We start from the raw sequence: 25,854 nt of genomic DNA, 5'->3' as shown, positions 1-25,854 counted from the left end.
TATTTTGTCTCCACTCACCTGTGTTTATTGCGTTTTGTTTATTTCCTGTCGAAGTCACAGAGCTTCGAAACCAGTGGCAAATTCAGTGTGAAAAATTAATATTCTTGAGTTTTTCATGTAGCGAGATTCTGAAATATCTGTCCTAGAAAAGAATACGTAAACTGAAACATCTTAACAGGTTAAAATTGTGGGCGCGAACCAATTAAAGCCGAAACCCTCGCAATTCGTCGTTCTAACCCGCTAAGCTATGCAGGTACGACTCACCTGACCACCTTCATAGCTCCTGTTCTGCCATTACTTTCCAAATTTCACCAAAGTTCAAGGGTCCAATTCTGAGTCCTGATCCGATATAAAATTTTAGTACGTGAGGAAATTTCACGGCAGTGCACTATCTGCTGCAGAGTTAAAGATTTTTTCCGAAACTTTATTGCATTTTTAAATTCATTCATTAAATCTTGACAATACGTGTGCATCTTGCTCTTGAAAGTTTCCAGGTCTATGCATGAGAGAGTCGATGTTCTGGAAAAGTATGTCTCCTACCCAACCGTCCGGAATTGGTAATGACGATGATATTATTTGGAACAGACCCGACAATAGATCTGAAAGTAGGTTATCGACTGGTTACGTATCCCTCATGCCAGTATGCTGGTTTGCCTGTGAATCGCGAACAAGATTCTATGCAATATTACTAAGGAAGATGGGTGTCATTGGCAAAGATGTATTTATGAAGTTAGCGAATTTATGGGACTTCCTAGATAAAACTATGTGTTGGACGGGGACTCAAGGCGAGGCCTTATACTGACCGTCACTACACTTGCTGTTGCTACCTAAGCCTTTACGTTGGTCCTAAGACTCGTTATTCACTATGATATCCTTGGCAGTAATGTCTGCACTGACACAATATTGTACTTATTTCTATTGTCAAGATCTTACCTATTCTCATTCCAGTTACTGTAAGATACTTACTGTGTTTACATTTCACGCGACAGTTCTTTACTTTGTTACGCTGAGGAGAAACACAAGTTTCTTTTCGTTTTTTCCGTCGTATTCGAGGGATTCATTGTTCGACTTGAATTTTTAAAGATGAGCAGGCAGATACTGATTTCTGTGTATGTAAACTGCAAACCCCCTCTTCCCTTTCCCCCTCCCCCACCATGAACCACAGACGTTTCTAAGGTGGGATTGCTTGCGTGCCTTAGTGATAACGACTTCTGTACCGTATATGCAACTACAACAAAGACGAGTCTGTGAAAAGGCAAGACTAAAAGGGTTTCATACGTGGAAGAGATCTGGACACACTGGACGGTTTGAGATTGAGCATATAATGGTAAGACAGAGATTTCGAAACCAGATTTTAGATTGTGAGTCATTTCGAGAGGCTGTTGTGAACTCTGACTATAATTTATCGGTTATGAACTGCAGACTCAAACTGAAGAAATAAGAAAAAAATAGGAAATTAAGGCGATATGAACTGAGTACATTGAAGGAACTGGAGGTTGTTGGCAGATTCGGAGGGAGTGTTAGACAAAAATTGACAGAAACTTGGGAAAGGAATAGAATAGGAGAAGAATCGGTATCTTTGACACATGACATAGTAAAGGCACGCAGGAGCAAATAGGTAAAGGAAGAAGAACTATTAGAAATCCTTGGATTAGGCAGAGGACATGGAATTTTATTGGAGAAAAGAGAAAATACAAAAATATATCATGTGAAGCAGGCGAAGGGTAAACAGATGACGAAAACGAGATTTTGACAGAATGTGAAATCTGGCTAAGCTGGAATAGCTTGGGCATGTGCAAGGTTGTAACAGCATACCTAGCTGAGGGAGAGATTGATTCTGCCTACAGGAAAGTGAAAGAGACCTTAGGAAAAAAGTGCAGCAACTGTAAGAATATCAAGGATTAAGAAGGCAAGCCCATACTCAGCAAAGAAGGGGAAACTGAAAGGTCAGAGGAATATGCAGAGAGGTTATAAAAGGTGGAAAAACTTGTTGACAATATTATAGTAACAGAAGAGAAAGTAGGTGAAGACGATATGGATTATTTGATACTACAAGAAGAAGCGCTGAAAGACTTAAATGAAACAAAACCCCTGGAGTAGGTGGCAGTTCCTCAGAATTACTGAGATCCTTGAGTCAGTCAAGACAAAGATTTTCAACTATGTGCAAGATACAAACAGGCGAAATACCTTCAGACTTGAAGCATGTAATACTTCCAGTTGCAAAGAAGGCAGGTACTGACAAGTGTGAATACAAACGAACCATCAGTTTAATAAGTATGGTTGCAAAATATTGACACGAATTATTTACAGAAGAATGGAGAAACCTGGGTAGAAAATTATTTTGGGTTCTGGAGAAATATAGCAACACGCGATGGAATACTGACTTTGTGACTTCCCTTAGAAGATACGTCATCTGTAGATTTAGAGAGACCTTTTGACAATATGGACTGGCGTACACTCTTTGAAATTTTGAAGGTATCGTTGATAAAATACAGTTAGTGAAAGGCTATTTACAACTTGTACCAGACTGCAATTGTAAGCGTCGAAGGACATTAGAAAGTTGTGAGACAGGGTTGAAGCCTATTTCCAGTGTTATTAAATGTATACAATGAGCAAGCTCTGAAGGTCATCAAGGAGAAATTTGAAAAAGGAAATTAAGTTCCGGGAGCAGAAACAATAACTTTGCGGTTTGCTGACGACAGTGCAATTTTGTCAGAGACGGGTAAGGACTTGGAAGGGTAGTTTAATCGAATGGACAGCGTGTTGGAAAGACATTATCAGATGAATATCAATAAAAGTACACGACGATAACGGAAATAGCCGAAGTAAATTAGGCGACACTTAGATAAGGAAATGAGACACTGAAAGTAGTAAACGAATTTTGTTATCTGGGCAGTGCAGGCCGAAGATATAAAACGGAGTCTGCCAATAGCAGTAAAACGTATGTGGAAAAGAAGAATTTGTTAATACCTAAAATAAATGTAATTGTTAGGAAGTCGTTTCTGAAGCTACTTCCCTGGAGTGCAGCCTTCTGTGCAAATGCAACGTGGGCGATAGGCAATTCAGACTATAAGATATGAAACAGAAGAGTGCTGAAGGTTAGATGGGTAGATCGAATACCAAATGAGGAGGTACTGAATCGGATTGGCGAAAAAATAACTTTATGGGGCAACTTAAGAAACTGTGAAATTGGTGATGGAAGGAAGTGTGGGGGAATTGTAAAAGGGGGCCGTTTTGAATACAGTAAGCTGACTCGGACGGATGCCGGTTGCAGTATAGGCTAGCATGGAGAGCTGCATCAAACCAGTTTTCGGACTGAAGACCACAATAAATGAAATAAGGAAACTGAATAAATGTATTCTTTCTGAAGTTGATTTTTAGTTTCATTTGGATGCAGCAATAAATATCCTGGAAAACTTGATAATGAAATATGTTTACTGTCTTTGAGCGATTATAATATGCAAAAGTACTTTTCAAAGTCACAGTTTCATTAATAGGGCTCAGTTGTCATGGAAGGACCTTCATTGCGATGCAAACACGCCAAACTCGTTTTCGTAGGAGTCATAGTGCGTTCTTAGTTGCAACTTGCGTAATGGTAGTGAAATATAACCAGAGATAGAGAAGAACATATGTAGATTTTTTGTTGAAATTTACAGCGTTGGCTTATCTGTGACTTTTGTTTTGTAGCCTGTAATACTAATTTTTCCGTTTATTTTCAGCCATTGAAAAGAATGAATGATAATATTATTTTTCTGTAGAATTTGTGAATAAATATAGTTTTAAGATTAAGATAATGCTTCATAACATGTAAGTCATTATCTCTGTCATGTTGTTTGAGCCGAGCGCTCTGATGCGTCTTGTCACAGTTCGCGCGGCTTCCCCCGTCGGAGGTTCGAGTCCTCCCTCGGGTATGGGTGTGTGTGTTGTCCTTAGTGTAAGTTAGTTAGATTAATTAGAGTGTAAGCTTAGGGACCGATGACCTCAGCAGTTTGGTCCCATATGACCTTACCACAAATATCCAAATTTCGTGTTCTTTGAAAACTTCTGGCATTATTTTTGAAAACTGTGTACGTTTAATACGTCGAAGATGCTTCATTGTGATGTTGTTTACAAGATAAACCAATTACATTCACAGCTACAGTACGGGCTACGAAAATGAAATTTACACACATTCTCCTGAATTTCGGTACACATTCCACTACAGTTGCGCAAGCGACAATTAAGAATGCTCTCTAGCTTACACATATATGCGGTTTTGCGGTGTTGACATCGAAGTGAAAAGCACTCCGTCTTCAGGCCACAAGTGGCCCATCGGGACCATCCGACCGCCGTGTCATGCCCAGTAGAGGATGCGGATAGGAGGGGCGTGTGGTCAGCACACCGCTCTCCCGGTCGTTATGATGGTTTTCTTTGACCGGAGCCGTTACTATTCGGTCGAGTAGCTCCTCAATTGGCATCACGAGGCTGAGTGCACCCCGAAAAGCAACAGCGCATGGCGGCTGGATGGTCACCCATCCAAGTGTCGGCTACACCCGACAGCGCTTAACTTCGGTGAGTTCACGGGAACCGGTGTATCAGACATCGAAGTGAAGGTCGTTACATAACAAGAGTAGCCCCGACAATGAAGCTGTGATGTCGAAATGTGCCCCGTCTGCCCAAAAGCTTTAGAGAGTGAATTAGTAAAGATTAGAGAAAAAATTTTATGGTGGCTTCAGTGCTTCATTTGTTCTACTTAGTCTGCCCCCAATTGGACATAATGCACATGATTCACACAACAATATGAAACTGTCATGAAAGACCTTCTTAAAATATTGTTCAACTCGGGAGTCTCATTCGCACCTTCTAGGGTCTTGGAGACACATCAGAGATCCATTCTGCATATTGTTGTTTCGTGGTAGGTTCGTGTTTACATCTCGTCCCGCGTGATGATTATTTCCAGAAAAGAAATGTCACGTTTTTCGTTTCGATCAAGTTGTGGCAGGTATCCACGCGTTATTTTTTGTTCGGGAGTCAAGGTCTGCGTGCTAAACTTTGCACACACTTTTCTCGTCTTCAAAACTTTCTGGAGAATGTCTGCCCACAACTAACAAGTCGAATGCACATCTGTTGTTTACAGTTCTTGCGTCAAGCTGCCACCTTAATCGTTGCAGCACTGACGTTTCTAATACACCACGAACAAACTCCGTCTCGGAACTTTTGGAATGACTGTACACAGTGCCATGACAAAAACTTTATAAAGGACCGTAGACAGTTTTTTTTTAAGCTTTCAGTTTGTCAGGAATAGTCACGGTGAACCCCGCGAGATAAAGGTACATAGTTTTAATGTATCAGGAAGTTTCATAAGAGCGTAAACTGGAATTGCTTAGAGTAGTACATGCTACTATATGATCTCTACATCTACATCTACATCTACATCCATACTCCGCAAGCCACCTGACGGTGTGTGGCGGAGGGTAACTTGAGTACCTCTATCGGTTCTCCCTTCTATTCCAGTCTCGTATTGTTCGTGGAAAGAAGGACTGTCGGTATGCTTCTGTGTGGGCTCTAATCTCTCTGATTTTATCCTCATGGTCTCTTCGCGAGATATACGTAGGAGGGAGCAATATACTGCTTGACTCTTCGGTGAAGGGATGTTCTCGAAACTTTAACAAAAGCCCGTACCGAGGTACTGAGCGTCTCTCCTGCAGTGTCTTACACTGGAGTTTGTCTGTCATCTCCGTAACTCTTTCGCGATTACTAAATGACCCTGTAACGAGGCGCGCTGCTCTCCGTTGGATCTTCTCTATCTCTTCTATCAACCCTATCTGGTACGGATCCCACACTGCTGAGCAGTATTCAAGCAGTGGGCGAACAAGCGTACTGTAACCTACTTCCTTTGTTTTCGGATTGCATTTCCTTAGGATTCTTCCAATGAATCTCAGTCTGGCATCTGCTTTACCAACAATCAACTTTATATGATCATTCCATTTTAAATCACTCCTAATGCGTGCTCCCAGATAATTTATAGAATTAACTGCTTCCAGTTGCTGACCTGCTATATTGTAGCTAAATGATAAGGGATCTATCTTTCTATGTATTCGCAGCACATTAAACTTGTCTACATTGAGATTCAATGGCCATTCCCTGCACCATGCGTCAATTCGCTGCAGATCCTTCTGCACTTCAGTACAATTTTCCATTGTTACAACCTCTCGATACACCACCGCATCATCTGCAAAAAGCCTCAGTGAACTTCCGATGTCATCCACAAGGTCATTTACGTATATAGTGAATAGCAACGGTCCTATGACACTGCCCTGCGGCACACCTGAAATCACTCTTACTTCGGAAGACTTCTCTCCATTGAGAATGACATGCTGCGTTCTGTTATCTAGGAACTCTTCAATCCAATCACACAATTGGTCTGATAGTCCATATGCTCTTACTTTGTTCATTAAACGACTGTGGGGAACTGTATCGAACGCCTTGCGGAAGTCAAGAAACACGGCATCTACCTGTGAACCCGTGTCTATGGCCCTCTGAGTCTCGTGGACGAATAGCGCGAGCTGGATTTCACACGACCGTCTTTTTCGAAACCCATGCTGATTCCTACAGAGTAGATTTCTAGTCTCCAGAGAAGTCATTATACTCGAACATAATACGTGTTCCAAAATACTACAACTGTATTGTTCTTCAAAATTTGCTCTTCTCAAATGAGAGAATTTTGTAAATAGCTTTTCCAGGGAAATATAAACGAAAATATCTTACCAGTGTCATTGAGGATGCTGTCCAACGACGATTCTTTCAGAAACCTCGCCATAGCGTACAAGCCGGAAGCTCTCAGCACGTCGCTCAGAGTCTGGTTCTGCGAGGTTTGTTGGTAAACGGATTCCTGCGAGGTCGCTTCGGCAGCGTTTCTCAGGAAGCTGGAGCTCTCGTACAGGGACTTGGTCGCATTTCTGGAAACGGGCGGAACGTGGTGACTCTTGACGGACTGCTTCTGTACTGTCTCCTGGCCGTTCACCTGGTTCAGAAGGGCGACAGTGTGGTCCTCGAACGGAGTGCTACTCTGCGTGCTGTACACCGCCGTAGTTGACGTGGTCGCTGGCGTTGTCGAGCGGTATCGCGGTCTGTAGAGTATCGGCGACTCCTTGCGGGAGTTCTGCAACGATGGCACTCGAACCGATGCAGGCGTTGTTCTGCGGTATGAAATTTGCGGACGGTACGTTAAAGGCGCTGAGGTGGTGGATGTAGTCGTGGCCACTCGGAAGCGTGGAGTTTTGTGTCGCTTTGCGTCGAAGTCGACAAACTGGTTTCTGATGGGAGAAGCCGTCTGTGAGGACGAGGCTGAGACAAACACCGACTCTGCACTGGCATCCGTAGGCGCCTGGATCGTAGGGGAGTTCTGTCTCGCTAAACCAGGCGCAACCGGCGTCGGGATGGTGGGAGTGCTGCCAAAATGGTTCGTCGCTTCGATCTCAGGATACGCCGACGGCGATGCTTGGGAGTCCACGCTCGGGGAGAAGGAGATGGAAGAGAATGATTGCGTGCCTCGAGAGGGCTGGATGTTGAAGTACTGGTAAGAAACTTGGTTGGCAATTCCGTCTGTTGGAGTAAACTGTTGCTCTTTTACTTGGGAGGGAATCACGGTATTTTTGGGTACAGTTGGCCGGGCATTTTGAATGGATGGTTTGCTTGAAATATATGTGGCTGAGGGAGACGATTCTTGTGGAGTAGTACCTGGTGATGGAAGAAATTGTGGAACTTCAGGCTGCTTGCTCGACGGAGGTAACTTAAGTTCTCCTTGTTGGAGCTTCTTGATGATTTGATCTACGTCTGGAGGAGATGACTGTCCGTCGTTCTGCGCATTTCCCGTGTTTCCTTTCACTCCCTGAACCTTGAGAGTGCCGTCCGGTTGCTCTTCTAGGAAGACAAAAGTCACTTTCTTCTGTGGCAGCGTGGGAGGTAGGTTCCCGACTTCCTCGAGGCCACCATCCTGCTTGTGCCTTATTACCTCGAATTGAGCTCCAGGTGGTAATACCCCTTTGGTCAGCTCCTCGAACGAGACTGTTGGCGGTGGTGGAGTTGTGACAGGAGTTGGTGTAGTCGACTGGATCGACGACTGCAGAAGTGCAGCCTCTTCAGGCGAGCTTACCAGCTGAAGTTTGTTGCCGTTGGAGAGGTAGATAACTGGAGGAGGAGTCCCAGAGGGTCCCTTTTTGATTTCCAGTTTCGACGGATCAGCAAGCGCGGCCTCGTCAGCGGAGTTTACCAGCTGGAGTTTGTTTCCATTGGCCAGATATATAACTGGAGGAGGAGAGCCGGAACTTCCAGGTTTGGGCTCCACTTGCGAACGGTCGGCGGTGATGGGGACCTCAGCGTTTGCAATAGCCAACTTCAGCTTGCGAATGAGTTCCTGTCGCTGCTGCAGTTGTGTCTGGAACTGGGTCTGCAACTGTTCTACGGCCTTCTTCTGATGCTCCGGTGCGGGCGATGGGGAGGTGTAGAGCTGTGGTCGGGGTGTCGAAGTCGTCTGTCGAATCTGAGAGCGGGACGGCTGCTCCTGGAGGAGTGTTTGTAGCGGCTGCCGCCTCTGTTCCTCCCGCTGGGCAGAGGTCAGGGTCGGTGTGAAGGACGACGCTTGAGTAGCTGCAGGGGTCGGTCTGAAGGACGAAGCCTGCGGCTGGAGCGTCGGCTCCGCTCCAGCAGATCTCGTCTCAGCTACATCGCTCCCGCCACTGTAATCTTTGATCTGCTGGAACAGTTGCTGTCTGTCGCTCTGGAGAAATACTTGCTCGCCAGCACCTTCACTGTGCAGCAGTCGCACTCGGTTCGAGGAATCTGTCGGCGCCACTCTAGCGGCGGGAGGCGGTGGGGCGTTCTGCGCTGCCTCGACAGAGTATTTGCTCTGCTGAGGAGTAATCGAAAATGTTCCGCCGGGCTGCGGTAGCGAGCTGTAGAACTGTAGAGGCACGCCGTTGGAAGGAACAAACACCTGCTGAGGCGCGGACTGCGTGTTCGCAGCAAACGTCTGCTGAGCAGTGGCCAGTGTTTGCTGAGCTGTAGGGAACACCTGTTGGGGCGTCGGTGAGAGAGGCGGCTGCTGGGATGGTGCGGCGGAGGCTGTCGGAGACGGAGGCTCTCCGGGGAAGGTGGACTGCTGCGAGTAGAGCAGCGGCCCCTGCTGCGTGCTGGCTGGCAGCTGCAGGGGCGTGAAGCGGTGCTGGATGTCCTTCAGGATCTGCGTCTGCTGCTGCAGTGAGAGCGCCCTGTTCACTGGTGCCCTTCCGGGGAACACTGCCTGCAAAGCACAAAAAGTACATTAAGTCTCTCGTGCAGAATGGCGCAGACGAAGACTGTTCATTTCCACATCTTCGTGTTTGCAAACCACTGTGAAGAGCATGGCACTGGGTACACATTAAAGCTTCTTCCCGTTCCATTCACGTCTAGAGCACGGGCAAGAATGATGGCTGAAACGTCTCCGAGCGCCCTGTAAGTAGTATTGTTTTAGCTGTCCCTAGGGAAGCGACACGAAGAGTGTTGTAGTATATTCCTAGATTTCTTGTTAAAGATATTCCTTGAAACTTTGTAAGTTGGGTTCCATGATAGTCTGCAATTAGCTTTAACATCTCCAAGACGTTCTCCCATGGATTAAACAAACCAGTGACCATTCGTACTACCCTTCTTTACAACGTCCGATATCCCTGTTTGATACGGGTTGCACACGCTTAAGCAACATTCTAGGGTGGATGGCATGAGTGTTTTGTAAGAAAACTCTTTTGTAGAGTTTGCATTTTCCTAGTATCCCATCAATGAACCGAAATCTGTCACCAGCTTTACCAAATATCATCACACTTCATATCCCTACAAATTGCGACACTCATATATTTGCGTGAGTTTACTGAGTCCAGTTGCTTCTCAATGAGATGATAGTCATAAGATACCATTTTTTGTCTTGTAAAGCGAACAATTTTAAATTTCTAAACATTTCAAGCAAACTGCATATCACGGTGCCACTCTGAAAAATAATAACGATCTGGTAGAATATCTGTGAAGCTTTCGCCAGTCGTTGGTTGATTATAAGTAACTACATTACCTGTGAAAAGTCTGTTACTATTAACATTTTCAGCATGATAGTTACTGTACAACACGAACGGCAAGGGTCCTTACACACCTCCCTGGTCCCTGCCTGAAGTGACTTCTACATTTGTCGATGACCCCACCCAAGATACCATGTTGTGCCCGCCCTGCCAAGAAAACATTAACACAATAACAAATTTCGCTTGGTATGACATGCGATAATAAACGTAGTCACATGATTTGCGGATGTTAAGAAACACTGCACGTACTTGACTGCCACGATTCTACATCTACATCTATACTCTGTAAGCCACCTGACGGTGTGTGGCGAAGAGTACCTTGAGTACCTCATTCGGTTCTCCCTTCTATTCCAGCCTCGTATTGTTCGTTGAAAGAAAGATTGTCGGCATGCCCCTGTGTTGGCTCTAATCTCTCTGATTTTATCCTCATGGTCCCTCCGCGAGATATACGTAGGCGGGAGCAATGTACTGCTTGACTCCTCGGTGAAGGTATGTTCTCAAAACTTCAACAAAAGCCCGTACCGAGCTATTGAGCGTCTCTCTTGCAGAGTCTTCACGGCTTTCTGGAGGTCATGTGGCAAAACTGCGTGTTGCGTTTAGTGAGAACGATGTTTTCGCAATTCATGATGGTTGGCATGAAAGAGGTCATTCTGTTCGAGACTGAAGGAATATTTCTGATGGCAATGGACGCCAATGGAAGACTTAGGATTGTTGAAAACGTCCTGGATAAGCGCGGTGTACTCTGATAGAAATCACTAGTGTGATCAACTATTAGGTATTGTTACAGCGTCCGTACGAAGTAGGCACAGCAACCGGCAACTAACGAATACAGGTACGCACTGCTAGAATCGTAACAGATCGGTGTAACTCAAACGAAGTCTAACAGAAATGCTCGGGGAATTCGACGTAGTTCTCACGAACCCTCTTGCAAAAATTTTGAAGAACATGTACTGAGAGATGACTGAGCGACAATTATGCTATTACCAATATACATCTCGCATAGGCAACATGACAATAAGAACAGAAAGTTGTGTGTGCTTGCACTGTCATATAGATACACAGACGGCAAAAATCGCAACACCAAAAGTAATTAATGTACAATAATGAAATTACGGGAATACTTTCGTCCAGGTAACATATGATTAATGTAAGCGCGAGATAAGCCATTGCAGATGCGAAATGCTGGTACATTATTAACCGGTGTAACCGACAGAATGTTAAATGTAAGCATACAAACGCACATTTATTGTGTTGTACAGGTGCCGGACGTCAGTTTGTGGTATGCAGTTATGCCTGTAGCATTTGATCGGTCAGTGCAAGGACGATTAATGTTATTTGTCGATGACGCTGGAGTTGTTATCCGATGATGTACCATATCTGCTCGATTGCAGACAGATCCGAAAATCGAGCACGGAAAGACAACACGTTGACACACTGTAGAGCATGCTGAATTACAGCAGTGGTATGTCGGCTAGTGTTATCCTGATGGAAAACACCCCCTGGAATGCTGTTTATGAGTCCGTGTATCTGAAGTAATGAGAAAAGAAGACTGGTTTTTTTGGGCATTCATATAGAATGCAAGAGAGTAGCTTCTCCAAACAGGTCTTCAAATATCTGTTGTACAAGAAGTGAACAACAAGTTGGATCCATGAAGCAAAATAGGATTTAAAAATAAAAATTGTTAAAGCTTACGAAATTAAAGTATTTACGGAAAAAGTATTGAATATCGAAGGATTCCAAGGTAAAGGAATGAAAAAGTTGTATGAAGTGGTCAAAAGTCAGGAAGAAGTAGTGAACAGATGACAGGGTCCAGGAAGAGAAGGAGAGACCAGGGAACAAGAAACTGAAACTTGAAGTTGGTCCTTAGTTGATCCATTCGAGAAGAAAATAATACACTACTGGTCATTAAAATTGCTACACCAAGAAGAAATGCAGATGATAAACGGGTATTCATTGGACAAATATATTATACTAGAACTGACATGTGATTACCTTTTCACGGAATTTGGGTGCATAGATCCTGAGAAATCAGTACCCAGAACAACCACCTCTTGCCGTAATAACGGACTTAACATGCTTGGGCATTGAGTCAAACAGAGCTTGGATGGCGTGTACAGATACAGCTGCCTATGCAGCTTCAACACGATACCACAGTTCATCAACAGTAGTGACTGGCGTATTGTGACGAGCCAGTTGCTCGGCCACCATTGACCACACGTTTTCAGTTGGTGAGAGATCTGGAGAATGTGCTGGCCAGGGCAGCAGTCGAACATTTTCTGTATCCAGGAAGGCCCGTGCAGGACCTGCAACGTGCGGTCGTGCATTATCCTGCTGAAATGTAGGGTTTCGCAGAGATCGAATGAAGGGTAGAGCCACGGGTCGTAACACAGCTGAAATGTAACGTCCACTGTTCAAACTGCCGTCAATGCGAACAAGAGGTGACCGAGACGTGTAGCCAATGGCACCCCATACCATCACGCCGGGTGATATGCCATAAAATCTTTGGCCCATAAAAACAGGTACTCATCGGCATTTAACTTCTTCTTCCTTCTCGTAGTCAAAACAAATGGCATGCTTGGAACAAGAGTACCATAAGGCTGTTTAGCCAACAGTCCTGTAGTCTCAGCAATACTCCATGTCTGCCAAGCCAAAATGTTAGCATCTGGAAATGCTTCAAGGCCACAATAATCTGCTTGATTGCCCCATACAACAACAAGTGTCAGCCAGGTACTACCTCCAAACTCTGCTTGTACATCACAGGTAAAGTTCAGATGGAGTCCACGAAAAACATTTGGACCTCCTATCAATTGCTGTTTATTAAACTGCCCAGCCAAATCGATATCAATCGTCTTCAAACTGCGATACACAGGTACACTGCGCCGCCAGCGACGACGATAACCACGTCGCAGAGGCATTGCTGTGGCACGTTAAATGCCGACGAGTACCTGTTTTTATGGGCCAAAGTTGGCAATGGCAATTGTAAAATAAAGATCAACGGTGATTGTATGACTTATTATAGACAATAGAGTGTGTTCTTCCTTTCCTTATCTCTTTTCCTTATCTCGACGATGACGAATACACGCTTCCAATGTGCGTTCACCGCGATGTCGACAAACACGGATGCGACCATCATGACGCTATAAACAGAACCTGGATTCATCCGAAAAAATGACGTTGTGCCATTCGCGCACCCAGGTTCGTCGTTGAGTACACCATCGCAGGCGCTCCTGTCTGTGATGCAGCGTCAAGGGTAACCGCAGCCACGGTCTCAGAGCTGATAGTCCATGCTGCTGCAAACGTCGTCGAACTGTTCGTGCAGATGGCTGTTGTCTTACAAACGTCCTCATCTGTTGACTCAGGGACCGAGACGTGGCTGCACGATCCGTTAGAGCCATGTGGATAAGATGCCTGTCATCTCGACTGCTAGTTATACGAGGCCGTTGGGATCCAACACGGCGTTCCGTATTACCGTCCTGAACCTACCGATTCCATATTCTGCTAAAAGTCATTGTATCCCGACCAACGCGAGCAGCAATGTCGCGATACGATAAACCGCAATCGCGATAGGCTACAATCCGACCATTATCAAAGAAGGAGGCGTGATGGTACGCATTTCTTCTCCTTACACGAGGCATCAAAACAACGTTTCACCAGGCAACGCCGGTCAACTGCTGTTTGTGTATGAGAAATCAGTTGGAAACTTTCCTCATGTCAGCACGTTGTAGGTGTCGCCACCGGCGCCAACCTTGTGTGAATGCTCTGAAAAGCTAATCATTTGCATATCACAGCATCTTCTTCCTGTCGGTTAAATTTCGCGTCTGTAGCATGTCATCTTCGTGGTGTACCAATTTTAATGGCCAGTAGTGTATGTACTAATATAATAAGCTGATATATTTTCAGTTGGTCGCTGGCTGAGCGAGCACCCCGGAACCGGTGTGGCCGGTGCGTGTGTCGCGGTCCAGCTGGCTGCCGGCAGGTGGAAAGCGAGAGCCGCCAAGGCCAGCGGCGTAGGCGCGTGTGGGCGCGACCGCGACCGGCCGCCCCACTTAGCGGGTTCGTCGGCTCGTCTTCGCTCTCGTCTGCTGCCGGGAAGAGCAGCGCAGAGCAGCGCCGGGAGAGAGCGGTCCCGCCGGGTGTTCCACACGTGGGCCTGCCGCTCTTCGTTTCGCTCTCGTATCTTCATTAGTTGCAATCTCAAACTTTCCGCAGATGACGAGATCATCCGTGACGACGATTATTTTTTTCTTAATAACAATGTTTCATCCTCATGTAACTCAGGTGGTATCGTTACCTGATTCGTCTATTTCCAAGCCATCATCTACGTGAATGCACCATCATCTGATAATGACATGGCAATACATTTGAGCGTCCTGGAGCTGATGCAAATTAAATCGAAAATTTACAAGACTGCCACCAGAGGTACTATATGGAGTTAACGACGATGTGCTATACACTGAAGCGCAAAAGAAACTGGTATAGGGATGCGTATTCAAATGCAGAGATAGGTAAACAGGCACAATACACCGCTGCGGTCGGCAACGCCTATGTAACACAACAAGTGTCTCGCGCAGTTCTTAGATGCGTTACTGCTACTACAATGGTAGATTTTCAAGGTTTAAGTGAGTTTGAACGTACTCTTACAGTCGGCGCACGACGATGGGACACACATCTCCGAGGTAGCGATGAAGTGGGGACTTTCCCCTACGACCATTTCACGAGTGTACCGTGAATATCAGGTTTCCGGTAAAAATATCAAATCTCCGACATCGCTGTGGCTGGGAAAAAATCCTGCTGGAACGGGGCCAACGACGACTGCAAATTGCTGCAGATTTAAATGCTGCGCTATCAACAAGTGTCAGCGTGTGAACCATTCAACGAAACATAATCGATATTGGCTTTCGGAGCCGAAGGCCCACTCGTGTACCCTTGATGACTGCACGACACAAAGCTTTCCGTCTCACCTGGCTCAAAAATGGCTCTGAGTACTATGGGACTTAACCTATAAGGTCATCAGTCCCCTAGAACTTAGAACTAGTTACACCTAACTAACCTAAGGACATTACACACATCCATGTCCGAGGCAGGATTCGAACCTGCGACCGTAGCGGTCGCGCGGCTCCAGACTGTAGCGCCTAGATCCGCTCGGCCAGCCCGGCAGGCCGTCTCGCCTGGGTCCGTCAACATCGACATTGGACTGTAGATGACTGGAGACATGTTGCCTGGTTAGACGAGTCTCGTTTCAAATTGTATCGAGCGGATGGAGACAACCTCCTGAATCAATGGATCCTGCATGTCTGCAGGGGACTGTTGAAGCTTATAGAGGCGCTGTAATGGTGTGAGGCGTGTGCAGTTGGCATGATATGGGACCCCTGAAATGTCTAGATACGACTCTGAAAGGTGACACGTACGTAAGCATCATGTCTGATCACCTGCATCGATTCGTGTACATTGTGCAATGCGACAGACTTGGGCAGAATTGCTACAGAGTGGCTCCAGGAACACTCTTCTGAGTTTAAACACTTCCGCTGGCCAGCAGACTCCCCAGACATCAATATTATTGACCATGTCAGGGATGCCCTGCTACGTGATGCTGAAAAGAGATCTTCACGCCCTCGTACTCTTGGGGATTTAAGGACAGCCCTGCAGGAATCATGGTGTTAGTCGAGTCCGTCCCACGTCGGGTAGCGGCGCATCTGCGGACGTCCTCGCGGAAACCCTACACGATATTAGGCAGGTGCACCAGTTTCTTTGGCTCTTCAGTGTATGATGAGAACTATAACATTCACTTCGCTCTGGGAGAAGTATCAAATTCACGCGAAGATTGTAGAGAAACGTAAAATTGCGTATCAAATGAAAAAATGAAAAAGGTTTGGCTGTCTCTGGCTAAACTATTGATCAATCACATGTACGAGCGGGCTTCAAAAATAAGCTATGACAGGCCAAGCAACTTATATTAAACGCTGTGCTACACTTCAAAGTAAGACAAGTACACGATACTACACAAATAAAAAAACGTTTTGCATCTCCCCGATATGTCGTGCAGGCGTGTAGATACTCTGTTCCTGTACCAATGGGAAGGTCACCCTCGACGTTATTTGTAAACACACAAATAGTTAGTTTGAGCACTACCTAGGGGCAGAACGTCGCACTCGAAAGGACAGCAGCATTTCAGCTGAACGTAAAGCACCAGCAGGGACGCATTACAGAAGTCTGTGGAATGGTGGAGTGAATATACATCATGCCACGAAGGAAAGTCGCAACCAACGATCGGGCCCGCTTCATCACGTTACGCACGTAAGATTTCGTAACCAAGGAAACTGTTCGACGCGTGTACAAAAGTCAAAGCGATGCCGTGCAGACGTGGAATCGGTTCCAGTTGACATGCAGTGTTAAGTACTTACACCGGAAAAGCCTTATACGTTTGACAGATGCGCAGTATGATCGATGTCTACGACTTTTGAGCCAAAGGAACCGTGGGCTGAGTTCCCCAGAACTGAATTCGCCGTTCGAAGAGGCTACAGGACGTCATTTATCAAATCACATTTCTAGGAGATGATCGCATGGTGCGAATCTCCATTCCTGACGACCATGGTGAGCATCACGTTGCACTCTGTAACACCACTGACTCCTTTGCAGAAAGACAAGAAATCATGCAGAATGAACGCCCCAGGATTGGCGTCGTGTGTTTTTTACGGACGAAAATCGGATCAGTTTGTATTCTGTTAATCGCTTACAGCGTGTTTGGAGACAACCCAGTAATATCGAACGCCTCCAACACTGAGTCCCACATGTGCAACAAAGTGGTGGCGGAATGATACTCCGTGGTGGCTTTGCGTGGGGCCACAGTACACTTCCCGTGGTTGTCAGTGGAAATTTCACTGTTCTACAGTACAGGGACGGGCTTCTGCAACCAACAGTGGAACTATATCACACACATTTTGGTGACAACTTCCTCTTGATGGATGATAACACGCGTTCTCGTGAACATGTTCCTTTCGCATGCTAGGGTCGTCATAATATAGGAGCCTGCCGGCTTCCCGTACATGAACCCAGCCGACCATGTGTGGTATCGACTGAAGCGAGCTGTTTTTGGACAAAGACAACTAACTACTTCACGCGACTTACGCATAATCGCCGTTTAAGAGAGGGACAATTTGGATCACGGCTGGTTTCATGATCTTATCGATGGTATGTCATGACGGATTCAAACCTGCAATCCGAGAAAGGGGACTTTCCACGACATATTGACGTTGGAGTGTCGTAAATCAAAAATGTTCAAATGTGTGTGAAATCTTATGGGACTTAACTGCTAAGGTCATCAGTCCCTAAGCTTACACACTACTTAACCTAAATTATCCTAAGGACAAACACACACACCCATGCCCGAGGAAGGACTCGAACCCCCACCGGGACCAGCCGCACTGTCGATGACTACAGCGCCTTAGACCGCTCGGCTAATCCCGCGCGGCTGCAGTAAATCCCTCCCTCCTCCCACATGGTTAATAGACGATTTTATAGTTACATAGATGCTTTTCTTACCTGACGATCTGGACGTATTGCATGAATCTATATGCATGCTTCAGAGCCAGTTTTTGTTTTCTGTGTTGTTTTGAAATAAAGGAGTGATGTAAGACTTTTGTTGATATGTGTATTTTTCATCACAGTCATCAAGTCTCTGGCGACAAAGCTCGGAACGCCTTATCAATCCAACACCATTAACATTTGTCTTCAGATAACAGCCACGGTCTCCCACCATGTCGTCATATGACAAAATTGCAACGATTGTTTAGTTATTAGATGACATGAATCTGCTCCTCTCTCACGGAGTCATTCGAGAATCGCAGGCTGGACACAGCCCATATTAATGTCACTAATGGGTGTCCGGATACTTGTGATCATATAATAGCGGCATATATATTGTGGTGTGCGTACTGTAAGACCTTCGGTACACACACCATCAGATTATTTGACTTGTCGCTCTAACGAAGTAGGCGAGTGTCAGCAATATGTCTCGTGGTCTTATCGTGGCGTGTTTATCTTCTGCCGTTAGGTCAGACGATAGAAATGCCGCTTGCACGCTTAGAGTAGCAGATTGACGGTGACCAACTTTAGACAGAACTTAATTAATTTCCACACACATTTATTAAAAGAATAAAAATCATAGACATTACGTAACTTGATTATGGATGCTGTTTACAATTGACAATCTGAAGTTCCTTTGGTCTTGGTACGTTAATCTTATTCTCACATATCTCTGATACTTGACAAAGTGTCTATACATTTACCTTCATGGCTATGTACAGGAATATGGTAATCTTATTAGGCACAGACTGAAACTTGACTATAGACTGGTACAGACAAATGCAGACTAATGCAGACTGACTAATCGGAGGTCTGTACACTCGTTATAATACCTCGCGCGTTCAGGTATCACTGCGCGAGTGTGATCCGCGAGGAGAAAAGGTTCTACGTTAGCAGCGATCTCATTGTCTTATGGGCGCTGATGACCACGCTGTTTAGCGCCCGTAATCCTCAAACACAACAACAACATCATTGTCTTAGTTACATATTAATACGCGGATCGGTGGAAGCAGAATTTGGTCCGTCTCTAAGACAGCGCCATCTCGTAGTGCGGAGACGGACGAGCGCTGCATCTGCGGTGTTGTGCTTAGCGGGGCGCGCTCTATTGGGAAAGTTATGTACGCGCTGACTACGCGGAACTATGTACACGACACACACACACACACACACACACACACACACACACACATATATATATATATATATATATATATATATATATATATATATATATAATTACTGACAGTGTGGGACGATAGTGACAGTTTTTGTTATTTTGCTGAAAAAGTGTCCTGACTTTAGCTGATGGGATCCTTACGTATCCCGTCTAAAGCGGTTTGTGCTCAGAAACTACTATGCAATTTTAAGGACTTGTGACTTTTCTCTTTAGGGAGATGTTCCCACCAGTTGTGGAAATGGCTACCGAAAGTGTGCTGGAGCTCAGTTCCTTCTTAAGGCTGCTTTGCTGAAAGGCTTAGATACTGACAAAATTTTGTGTAGCAGCTCAGAGCTCGCGAAGTCGAGGAATCGGTTACTATCTTTCATGGGTATAGGAGGCAAGTTGTTCGGTAGTGGAGTAGAGGAGGTGTTTCAGTGTTCTTCAGATTTCTGAAATCTGGACTTAGTGACCTTTACCGTCAACAAAGTAACATTTCTAATACGGATAGCCTACAAGAATTCGAGAGTGGGGATGTACTTCTGCATAGCTGCATCTAGCTTTTAGAGTTTGGCGAGCTCGCGGGTGCTCGGGGGAGGGGGGGGGGGGGAGTCTCATATCACAGCATAGGCTTATTAACTAGCTGGATGTGGCGTTTAATAAAAGTGTCAGGCTAGGCGAGGATTAACTAAAGCCAATGAATTACATTTGTTTATATGTTTTTGTGTGACCTATTACTTAACCACTTGGAACTGTTATCTAGTTTGTCTTTGTTGAACCTATGGACGGTATTTGGAATGAGCCAGCCGAAGGCTGCAAAGTGCCTGTATCAGTTGGGTTAACGACTGAGGAGCTCAACTGACGAAATTTCCACGTTTAGATTTTAAATGGAATTTGCGAGTAAGAGGTTTTCCGACTAAAGGCCTGAAACTTTCCCGCTCCTACCTGGGTGGAAGAAACAGCAGATACGTTGCGTGATCTCTTCGGACAATTTCTCCTCGTTGCTTCCTCCACTCCGTTGAGGTCAGTATTATTATTGCGTACCTTCTACATTCTCCTTAATTGTAGTGATGTACAAATTCTCACAAATGAAAGCAAATGTAATGAGAAATTTGTAAAAGTAGAAAACAAATTTCTGTGAGAACGATACGTATTACCGTTTCCATTGTTTCTAGTTTACAAGGGGAGTTCTCAGCTGAGATCAAAGCTTTCGTAGCGTGCCAAAAGAACCACGTATAGGAGACCATTATCGTAGCGTGTCTGTAGAATTGTAGGCGTTTCCCACTATCAGTTTGCTTACAAAACGCGTGTAATTTTGCTACCCTGAAAGTGGTCATAGCGCCGTATGTTTTTATATGCACGTGCTTCCTGCAGGAGAAACAAGGAATTATACTGATATTCTCCTCTGTGTACGATAATTTAAAACAGTTGCTTCTGTCACCGTGTGCTTGTGCTTAGCTTTGTTGGGATACAAAATTCAACAGTAAAGACTTTCCTTCAGTTTGTTTCACTGACAGCTACAAGACAGCAAGAAGAAATAAACTCTCGAATCTCGTTCTTGGGAAGAACGACGGAAAGTCTATTTATCTGCAGAACTGGACGCACAAATATGTTATTGTGTACAATAATGTTTTTAATTCTCTTTGTGGTGTAGAAATCTCCAACGTTTTACGTGCTTATATGGTGCTTCCCGTGGCATTGCCTGCAACACAGTACCTGCGGTCATCAAGAAGGACCAGGTAACACCAAATAATAATAACATAGCCATTATTCGTATTTTTCTGCTCCCAGTCACATTTATTTATTTTATATTTAATTTAACATATTGCAACGCGTTTCAGGCGTGTTTTGCTCATCACCAACCGTTTACACACTCATGTAAATGTTACTTAAAGATGAAATTTCTTAATCTAAATTAACATACACGTTTTATTCACTGATCTGTTGCTGAATCGGCTATTGGGACGTTTGAGGGTAAGGTGTGGATCACTGCTTGACCAGGAAATGATCTCTGCTGATGAGGAGTTGTGCCTCGTTGTTTGGTGTGACTGATATTATGGCCTGTGTGGGATGCAGAAAGTTTTGCATCTCTTGGTATACCGTGATAATCGTGTGATAGGCTTTTTATATGTCAGATGTCCACTTAAGATTTTGGCGTCCCGACACAAACAACTTAAGTAAGAGGCTTATTCACAATAAAAAACTGTCAGATACACATGTTGAGGCATCTAGCATTTACAGAATTACCTTCAGTGATTGAGACGATTATGCCAGAGAGGCAGATACAAAAGAACTTGATTGAAAAAACATTTACTCAGCTACAGACTGGATTAACGTAACAAATCCGCTGTAGCAACGCACGTTAAAGACACAGGCCACCCTCTGAAAACTGGAGTCAACCTTGAAGGTTTGCTCAAAATCATAAAGAAGTAAAAGGATGAATATCATTGAAGAAAAGAAAATATTCATTGAAGTACAAAAATGGAAGTAATATTGTTAATGAGATGGTTGAATTGAAAAACTCATAATTATTCAGTAACCGTAAGCCAGTTCAAACTAAGATATGCCAGTGAGAAGAAGACGCTTAGGTCAGTATCGCTAATATCGCTATAAAGAAACCACAGTCGATACTCATCCACGTGCTGCAAGGCCTGTTATGTAGAAAAGTTTTTGCGAGGAAGTACCTAGAAATCAGTGTTAGATTAAACAGTGCAATAGCGTAGCGATACAAACCATTGTTGCTAGTGCGCCAACGATGGAAATGAACCTTTGGAACGCCAAAATCGTAAGTGAGCAACTGATGCATAAACAGTTTGTCACACGATTAACTCACACCACAGGTCGTACTGTCAATCACAACAAACAACGAAATATATCTGCACGCCAGCGGAAGGCTTCCCTGGATATCGTTTTCTGGCCATTCACTGACCCACCCTACCCTCAAATGTTCAATAATCACTCCAGCAACCGATGAGTGAACGGAACAAATGGTTCAAATATCTCTGAGCACTATGGGACTTAACATCTGAGGTGATCAGTCCCCTAGAACTTAGAACTACTTAAACCTAACTAACCTAAGGACACCACACACATCCTTACCCGAGGTAGGATTCGAACCTGCGACCGTATCAGTCGCGCGGTTCCGGACTGAAGCGCCTAGAACCACTCGGCCACCACGGCCGGCCAGTCAACGGAACAGCTCATTGTCAATTTATATTAAGACATTTTGTCTTTAAGTAACATTTATCCTTATGTACAAACGTCTGAAGATGAGAAAACATACTTGAATCCTCAAAACGCCCTACAGTTCATTGAATTAAACATAAAATAAGTAAATTCGACTAGTACATGTGCGTCTACATCTACATATGTACTCCGCTAGTACTACCAAGTGATGTGTGGCGGAGGGCACAATTCGCGTCAAAGTCATATTCCCCCCCCCCCCCCCCCCTCCCACCACCACCCCTTCCCCGCACTGTTCCACTCGCGGATCGCACGAGGGAAAAACGACTGTCTGAACGCCTCAATACGAGCACTAATTTCCCTTATCTTTGAATGGTGATCACTGCGCGATATGAAAGTTGGAGGTAGTAATATATGCTCTACATCCTCGGCGAAGATTGTATTTCGGAATTTAGTGAGCAGCCCCTTCCGTTTAGCGCGTCTTCTATCTGCAAGTGTATCCCACATCAAACTTTTTATAAGATCTGCAACGCTCTCGTGATGTCTAAATGTACCGGTCACGAATCTTGCTGCTCTTCCTTGGACCTTCTCAATCTCTTGAATCAGAGCCAACTGGTACAGACGAACAATACTCTAAGACTGGACGAACTAACGTATTATAAGCAATTTTTCTTTGTTGAAGGACTGCATCGCTTCAGGATTCTACCAATAAGCCGCAAACTAGAGTTCGTCTTTCCCGTTACTTGTGTAATCTGATCATTCCATTTGAGATCATTTCGAATAGTCACACCCAGATATTTGACGGATGTTACCGCTTCCAAAGACTGGGCATTTATTTTGTACTCTTACATTAATGGGGATTTTCGCCTTATTATACGCAGTAGGTTACACTTACTAATATTGAGAGATAACTGCCAGTCATTACACCACGCATTTATTTTCTGCAAATCCTTATTGATTTGTTCACAACTTTCGTGTGACACTACTTTCCTGTGACTACAGCAACATCGGCAAACAATCTAATGCCGCTGTCAATACCATCAACCAGATCGTTTATGTAAATCGTAAAAAGCAGCGGACCTATCATGGTATAGACCGTAAGCACGCACTTTTTGGAGCAAGCGACAGTAGAAAAAAGTAGAACCAATTATTCCTCACTCAGGTTTCCTAAATTTAGCTAGCACGGCCACTATTAAGAATAGGTTATTATTATTTTTACGTTGCCTCTTTTCAAAACTTTTGCCGTCCTATACATTTGGCGAATGTTTTACTTATTTTATACTAAGTACAGTGAATCATACGTCTTACTAGTTTGTTTTATCCCTTACGTAGTATTGTTGGGAGGCTGAGTCACGTGACGTGGATGGCTACAGTAGCGGCTTACCGCTTCATTAACGCCAATGGCACAGGCAGTAAATGTAAACTCCGTCCACAAGCCATGCCGGCTCCATTGCTACCGTCCGACAGCCGTGTCGTCCTCCGACAATGGCGTCTTTGGATGTGGCTTGAATGGGTGTCAGTTTTCGCGACCTGCAGCCGCTGTTACTCGATCGAGCAAGCAGCTCCTCAGCTAGCATCACGAGGCTTAGTGCACCACGTTCCAGACCTTCCACCGAAGACAAATCCATGGCAGAACTAGGAATCGAACCCGGGTCTTCCGCATTGCACTCAGCCGTGGAAACTGTCCAGCTGAGGAGGCGGTCGACACCGACAGTAGTATTTATTAAATAAACCATCGGTCGTAGAATAAATTGCTATGGCACTGGTTCATTCCGATAGAGCCTACCTGGAAACAGGTTGTAATGGTTCTTTATTTACGTGACCATTACGGCCCTCCAACCCCAGTTCTCGATACCAGTAATATCGTACTACTTTTCTGCGAAGTAACAGACATATTTTTGTGACAATATTCACATTTGGTTTTATTAATGTATAGGTACTCCGATGTATCGATTTATTGCAGTGGTATGGTTCTTGTGTGTATTCATTTCTGTGAGACTGTCATAATCTTTGACTTACTTGTAACCCTTTTGGCGCGAATGCGCACAGAGCAGTTTTTGTTTCACTTTGCAGAAGTTAAGTAGTTATTTCGCTTTGCAAAATAACAGTCAAGTCTTGTGTTTGCTTAAAGTGGAAATTAAATATTTGAAGATTGATACAAAACTGTTTTCTTGATGATGGGACAATTAAGAAGAAGTATACGTGAATTTACAAGAAGTTTAATAAAAATGTGGATCGTGAACACCAAGCCAAAAATTATTTCTACCATACCATTGTTCTTATCTGGAATTGTTTGATCTTTAAGAATTTCCTCAAACACGCATTTGTTAGGTCATCAAATATTGCTAAAATACAGATCTGGACCTTCTAGCAGTCAAAGTGGAATCACCCTAGAATCAACAAGATGAGCCATAACAACTTCGACGAAATCTACGTGGGAATCCATTCAAGATAAGTGCGAAAATTACTGACTTTTTTTTACGGTGACTTCATTATTTCCATTCTGACGATACCATCCACAGTCAATAACATTGTTGTTGCCCGATACAGCGAACATATGCTGCGTGAGCAACATTATTAATCTGATTTCTAACCTACTTTGCAAGTGGTGGTATTGTTAGAAGGTACACTTATCGCTACGATCAATTTCACGAGTAGTAACGAAGTATTACGTATATCGAAAAAAAACCTGCGACAGTGAAATCTGGTGATGCTGTGTTAGTTTTCAAAATATTCTACCTATTTACGTTTCATTTTTCCAACGATGAATTACTTGGCGGAGAACTTGGTTGCAGAAGTCTGCATTTTGCCTATTAAGGAAAGTTCTAAAAGTTCTTCCTCAAAGGCCCCTCGTCATCAGAATGGGAATACTTTCCGCTCGAAGAGGAAAGGGGAAAAATCATTGGGTCTATAGATGGAGAGTGAAGCAAAATCTGAGGGCCTAAAGAAGCAGCATGTGGAACTGTGATCTGTACAGAATCAGCTGGGTGTTGTAGCGTACAGCTTCCTACAACACTTTGTCTTGACATCCTCCCATCACTCGTAACCTCGTCTGGAGATTTTGGTAGTACGCTCCTGCGACAGTTTTCCTCTTACGAAAAAAATCTGTTAGCATTACACCACTGCAGCCAGACGTTACTGAACTCACACAGAGGATTAACGACAGAAGTATCCTCGCCCTGATGAGTGGTCGAAGACACTTTTAAAAGAAGAAGCTTACTATCATAAAGAAACTCAGTCCTTAGAAGAATGTCCATATAATGACATACAACAGAAATATCTCTCCTGTGACGTTGTTTGGGATCTGCGTACGCAATGAACCCTAGACTCGTGGTAAACGGCGGCGTGAAGATCCGGGACGCTGCAGGGCTGTACTGACGACGTGTGGCAGCTGAGTTCCTGCGGGTAAAGACCAGTATGAACTGGGCCGGGTCTGGCTGTGTGTAGCACTGAGACGAAACGTCTGGTACTGCCTACTGAATGCACTGGAACTGAACTGCTAATGCGGCCGGACGGAACTGCTAGTAGTGCCGACTTGAGGCGTAGGGCGTAACTCACCTAGCACGGTCCGGCGGTGACCTAAATAGTCGAGAGCGGATCGTGTAACTCCGTGGTAAGCTGCCCTGACCATACAAGGAAAATATCTCGGTGTTGATGAAAGTCGTTTACACTCTTCATCATGGCGGGGCGACTGTCCGCGCGACCTGCATGGTGTTCGGATGAATCGATTACTAGGCGTTTTACGACTGTGGTTTAAGGCCGTTTCCTACTCTCGTTTTGGAAAACGCTGGGCTGGTTCCAAATTTCCACTTCAGAAAAGTTAAATAAAAATAAATTTGCCAATATTTGAGTACG

General features: G+C 44.6%; 1 protein-coding gene across 1 annotated transcript in view; it reads right to left on the bottom strand.

The window, feature by feature from the left end:
• Positions 1–25,854, bottom strand: part of LOC124615819 (mucin-5AC) — a 304,093-nt gene that overhangs the window by 156,232 nt on the left and 122,007 nt on the right. The window contains exon 2 of the mRNA XM_047143959.1: positions 6,748–9,280. Within this exon, the coding sequence (XP_046999915.1) occupies positions 6,748–9,280 (2,533 nt within the window). The remainder of the gene's footprint in view (positions 1–6,747; positions 9,281–25,854) is intronic.

This window comes from Schistocerca americana, chromosome 5, assembly GCF_021461395.2.
Source record: "Schistocerca americana isolate TAMUIC-IGC-003095 chromosome 5, iqSchAmer2.1, whole genome shotgun sequence".
In the NCBI taxonomy this organism is placed as follows: Eukaryota; Metazoa; Arthropoda; class Insecta; order Orthoptera; family Acrididae; genus Schistocerca; species Schistocerca americana.
Note: the sequence above shows the minus strand (reverse complement) of the source record. Positions and strands in the feature narration are given on the sequence as shown.